This window comes from Chiloscyllium plagiosum, chromosome 7 (genome assembly GCF_004010195.1).
Source record: "Chiloscyllium plagiosum isolate BGI_BamShark_2017 chromosome 7, ASM401019v2, whole genome shotgun sequence".
NCBI lineage: Eukaryota > Metazoa > Chordata > Chondrichthyes > Orectolobiformes > Hemiscylliidae > Chiloscyllium > Chiloscyllium plagiosum.
The window spans coordinates 12,149,247-12,155,246 of NC_057716.1; the positions used below are offsets into that span (position 1 = coordinate 12,149,247).

At 44.1% G+C, this 6,000-nt stretch overlaps 1 protein-coding gene across 1 annotated transcript in view; it reads left to right on the plus strand.

Moving 5' to 3' along the window:
- The window catches only part of LOC122551900 (protein unc-80 homolog), a 284,010-nt gene that overhangs the window by 57,361 nt on the left and 220,649 nt on the right, over positions 1–6,000 (plus strand). Inside the window, exon 8 of the mRNA XM_043694468.1 lies at positions 3,628–3,889. Coding sequence (XP_043550403.1) covers positions 3,628–3,889 — 262 coding nt within the window. The remainder of the gene's footprint in view (positions 1–3,627; positions 3,890–6,000) is intronic.

Below are 6,000 nucleotides of genomic sequence, written 5' to 3' on the forward strand. Positions count from 1 at the left end.
TCAGTAGTTTCTGTTCACAGGATTTCTGAAATGCTTCTTTTGGAGATCTTTTCCCTGGGGTGGGGGAGTCCGGAAATGGAGTGCATAGGTTATGGTGATAGGGGAAAGATTTAAAAGGGACCAAAGGGGCAACATTTTCACATGTATGGAGTAAGCTGCCAAAGGAAGTGGTGGAGGCTGTACAATTACAACATTTAAAAGGCATCTGTATGGGCACAAGAATAGAAAGGGTTTAGAGGGCTATGGGCCAATTATACTGGCAAATAAGAAACATTTGAGGACTCCGGGTCTATACACGATGGAATTTAGAAGGATGAGGGGAGGTCTAATTGAAACATACAGAATACTAAATAGAGTAAACGTTGGGAAGATGTTTCCATTGGTAGGAGAGATTAGGACCCAAGGGCACAGCCTTAGAATAAAGGGAAGATATTTTAGAGCAGAGATAATTAAAAACATCTTCAGCCAGAGGGTGATGAATCTGTCAAATTCATCTGAGGCCAGGTCATAGAGTATATTTAAGACTAAGATAGATAGGTTCTTGAATATCAAGGAGATCAAGTGTTATGGGGAGAAACTGGGTGAATGGGGTCGATAAACTTATCAGCCTTGACTGAATGGCAGAACGGACTCGTTGGGCTGAATGGCCTAATGTCTGCTCCTATGTCTCATGGTCTTATGGTTAAATGGATTAACTTATTATTAATTTTTAATGGATTAATGGATTCACCAGATTAATTTAGGATCTCTGGACAGAATGGATGAATTGGACTGAAGGCTCTGTTTCTGTGCTGTACATCATTATGACTCTATGGTCAGAACACTATTTGGTCTTCCTTCTCCAGAGACATTCACTAGTTTGCAGGGGGCACAGGGGGTAGAAAGTCCTTGGACTTGTTAGTTAAAAATCACAGCTTATAGTAAGAAATATAAACTGAAATAAACATCAATTGGTTTTATTCTGCCTTAAAGTGACTTTTACTGCAGAGAACAGAGAGAGCTCTTGAGTAATAATGTAGACCCAAAGGATTCTCACAGTACAGTTCAAGTTCCCAAGCTGTTCAGCTCCCTGAGACCTAATTGTATAGTGGGTGACTAGCAGAAGGCCTTTGCCTTTGATAGCTAGACCCTAGTGCACAGACCAATCAGCTTCTTGCTGCTAAGCAAAATTCCATTTGTACACAACTGTTTGACCCCAACTCAACTGCAAACTACACTCCAACTAGTACTGGAACCCATACCTGTGTAAACAGTGTTTATAATGATTTGGCAGTTTATTTGCTCAAAATATACAGCAATCCTCTAGTATCCTTGATTTTTAAACAGTTCTTTTCCCATTGTACTTAATTAAAAATGCAAAAGAGGGAAAGACACAGTATATTACCATTCCAACTGGTCAGTTTTTATTCAGTTTAACATTGTTGGTGGGAAGGCTTTCGAAATGACAAGCAGGGAGGGAAGGTGGAGGGGAAATCCCTTTCAGAGATTTGTGTTAATAAAGGAAAGTCAGCATGGATTTGTTCAAAGGCAGTTCTAGTTTGATTAGCTAAATATTATTTTTTGATGGACTATCAAGAAGATCTATCAATTATATGCAATGTATATTGCCAATATGGATTTCAAAAAAATTAGTGACAAAGTACCACATAAAAGGTTGGTGAACAAAATTGATTTTCAATGAAAAGCAGGGTCTGTAGTAGCACAGATAAAAGAATTGGCATTAGGCCAGAAAACAGTGAGGTGTGGTGTTTGTTTTCACACATGGCTAGGCAAGTGGCAAGTAATATTTACACCAGAAAAATGCCAGGCAATGACCAATACCAACGAGAGAGAATTTAACCATTTGATAAACTACATTCCACTCTCCTGGATGAGTGTACCCTAAACAGCACTCAAGAAGCTTGACCCTATCTACGACAATACTGCCCAGTTGATTGGCAATATTCACTCCCTCCTCCCCTCAGGATCAGTTGCAGCAGTACACCAGAAAAATGCCAGGCAATGACCAATACCAACGAGAGAGAATTTAACCATTTGATAAACTACATTCCACTCTCCTGGATGAGTGTACCTTAAACAGCACTCAAGAAGCTTGACCCTATCTACGACAATACTGCCCAATTGATTGGCTCATTCCTGAAGAAGGGCCTGTGCCCGAAACGTCGAATCTCCTGTTCCCTGGATGCTGCCTGACCTGCTGTGCTGTTCCAGCAATAAAGTTTCAACTTTGATCTCCAGCATCTGCAGACCTCACTTTCTCCTGGCAACATTCACTCCCTCCTCCCCTCAGGATCAGTTGCAGCAGAGTGTGCCATCTATAAGGTGCACTGTGAAAATTCACCAGGGCTCCATAGGCATCACCTTTGAAAAACATGATCACAGCCATCCAGAAGGACAAGGGCAGAAGGTGCACAGGAGCACTTTCACCTGCAATTTCCTGTCCAACCTATCAACATCCCTGATTTGGAATTATGCCATTATTCCTTTACCAGAGAAGGATCAAAATTCTGGAACTCCCTCCTTAACAACATTGTGAGTGTACTTAAAATGGGCTACAAAGGTTTAAGAAGACAGCTCACCACCTCATTTTTTAGGCCAGTCAGGGATGGGCAGTAAACATTAGCATAGTCCCTGAAGCCCACATCCCCATGAATGAATAACATGAAGTATTGGTGGGAACATGAGCCCTTCAGTACTGGCTGTCACACAACCATCTGGCATTTGGTGGGGTGTTATTTGGCTAAAGGCAGACCTCTGCCCCCATTTGGGTGGAAATCCCATCTTTGAGATCTGCCACTCAGTTTGTTTGAAGGTAGGTGAGAGACTTTTGGAGAGGTTGAGGGACTTGATTTGAGAGACCTGGATCAGAAGAACTAGAGGGGAATATAGCAATGGGACTGGGGCAAAGAGCAACAGGGGACTCTGAAGAAGGTATCCTATCTTGCCCTTCATTAATCGTGTAGCTAATGCTACCAGGCTACTCACTTGGCATGAACCTCTGTTTGCTGTAGATAAAATACCAGTGTGGATAGTGCAAGGCATTTGAGATTACATTAATTGGCCATGATGTAGAATATTTAATTTCAAGCCTATGGAAGTACTTTTTTGAAATATCGCCAATGTTGCAAAGTATCAACTTCAGGAGCCAAAATGCATCCAGCTTTTTCCCACCCAACTGCAGTGTCTTTATGACAAGGTGATCTCTCTTTGTGACGTTGACTGTGGGGACAAATATTGGTCAGATATAGCCCACCTGCTCTTTTTCCTGTATGTTATGTCATGGGATATTTTCCATGGACTGAAGTGTGCAGACAAGGTCTTGGTGTAATGTCTCATCTGAAAGAAGGCATCTCCCACAGTGCAGAATTTCCACAAACCTGCATGGAAATGTCAGCCTAGAGTTTGTGCTCAGGTCCAGGAGGGGGATTTGAAACCCACAAACGTCTGACCCCTCCTTGTGCCCAATATGTAAAATGAAAGGGGAAGGGTCAGCTGGAATTATGAAATAATTGTTCGAGTCCAAGTAAAAAATTCTACACCTTCATGTATTAATGTGATAATTATTTTGCACATGATTCTGACCAACTTACTGTTTTCATTAAGAAAAGTAAATGATCTCTGTTACAGAACTTCAATGACCATACCACTAAGTCAGAAATCTCGGTATGCCACCTATTTTGATGTTGCCGTAATGCGCTGTCTGCTGCAGCCCCATTGGTCTGAAGAAGGTATTCACTGGGCACTGATGTATTCCTTACAAAGGCTTCGACAGATTCTAGAGGAGAAGCCAGATAGACCCTCTGAGCCTGAAATAACTCACTTACCCAGACCACGCAGTAGTTCCATGGTAGCTGCAGCTCCTTCGCTGGTTAACACTCATAAAACACAGGTATGGAACAATTAAACTCAGACCTTTGCTCTTTAATAATACATTTCTACACCGGGATTGCTTTGAATGTTCCAACTCAGAACCTTACAGTGCAAGTAACCCATCAATCTCTTCAACTCATTTCCTGTTTAAGTTTACACATTACTTTCAGAACTTGCTGTTTCGGGGAAATCCTGGGGCCTGATTTTTTTCAAATCGGGAACGTACAGTCAGGATCTGAGAGTTGGACTGAGAAAAAAAGTGTTGCAGGTGTTCCAATTTTCATTCTTGACTAGAGGTTGGGCAGGGACATAAAAATGGGAATTATAGCCCCAGAGGGAGTTTGGAGGTTGTCCAGGTGTGGAGCCATGAGGGCCCATCAGTGGCCTCAGTGATCAAGCACTTTGCTGACAATTTAAAGAGCATTAAACAAAAAACAGCATTCATTCCTGCTCCATCTATGCCAATGGGTTTCACCTCATGCCGCTCTCTTCATATTCTTCTCTTTTTATTCTCTCTGTGGAACTCTATTGCCCTCTGCCCAAACTTTGGTTCTTCATAGCTCTTCTGCCAACTTATAGTAGTGTCAGCACATGCCAACTACTCTTTGCCCTTGCATTAACGATGCCAAATCATCCAGAACCCACCATGGACAGACATCAGGATTCTTGCTGAGGTTATAGAAAGCATTCAATTGACAATAGGTGCAGGAGTAGGCCATTCGGCCCTTTGAGCCAGCACCACCATTCGCTGTGATCATGGCTGATCACCTACAATCAGAATCCTGTCCCTGCCTTCAACAGGCTATTAATGAAATCGCTATTTAAAAAGACACTATCGAAAAAATGTGTTCACTATATATAATTTTCTTTAATCCGATAGGAAAGTAAACACAAAATTTCACAGCCCAACTTCGTGAATTAAAAAGTATTTGGAGCTGTCATTCAGTCTCTGAATTGGGGAACACCATGAAGTGTTGTAGCAGTAATCTTGTCATGATGGCCATCAGGCTTCTGACAGAGTGAAATAGTAGGCACTGTTCATATTTAACAGGAAGGTTTTCACAAATATTCAAGGGTCAAAAACCTATAATGTTTTAATGGCTCACTTTGATCGCTATCATTACAGCGAATCGGACAGTCCGTCCTGACCTCTGCCTGGACAGAGAGCTCTGGACTCTTTCTGGACAACAGTCCCGACCTTTATCTGGACTGTTCCCCCACACCTCTATTCAGACAGTTTATCCGGACTCTCCCCCCTGAGCTCTATCCTGACAGTTTATCCGGACCGTTCACTCGGCCTCTATCCGGACTCTTCCACCTGAGCTCTATCCGGACAGTTCCCCCCGAGCTCTATCCCGACAGTGCTCCCTGAGCTCAATCCCGACAGTTTTCCCTGAGCTCTGGTCGGAAAACTCCCCCATCCACTATCCAGACAATTCCCCCTGAGCTCTTCCCGGACAGTTTCCCCTGAGCTCTATCTGGAAAGTCCTCCCTGAACTCTACACGGACATTTCCCCTGGACCTCTATCCAGACAGTTTCCCCCTGAGCTCTATCCGGACAGTTCCCCCAGAGCTCTATAGGGACAGTTCCCACTGAGCTCTATCCGGATAGTTCTCCCTGAGCCCTATCCAGACAGTGACCTCTGGGCTTTATCTGGATAGTTCTCCCTGAGCTCTATCCAGACAGTTCCCCCTGAGCCTTATCCGGACAGTTCCCCCTGAGCTCTATCCGGACAGATCCCCCCGAGCTCTATCCGGACAGTTTCCCCTGAAAACTCCCTCATCCACTTTCCAGACTGTTCCCCCTGAGCTCTAGCCAGACAATCCCCTCTGACCCCTACCCAGACAATTTCCCCTGAGCTCTATCCGGACAGTTCCCCCTGAACTCTACGCGGACATTTCCCCCGGATCTCTTTCCAGACATTTCCCCCTGAGCTCTATCGGGACAGTTCCCCCTGAGCTCTATCGGGACAGTTCCTCCTGAGCTCTATCGGGACAGTTCTCCCTGAGCTCTATCCGGAGAGTTCTCCCTGAGCTCTATCCGGAGAGTTCTCCCTGAGCTCTATCCGGAGAGTTCCCCCGAGCTCTATCCGGACAGTTCCCCCTGAGCTCTGGTCGGAAAAATCCACT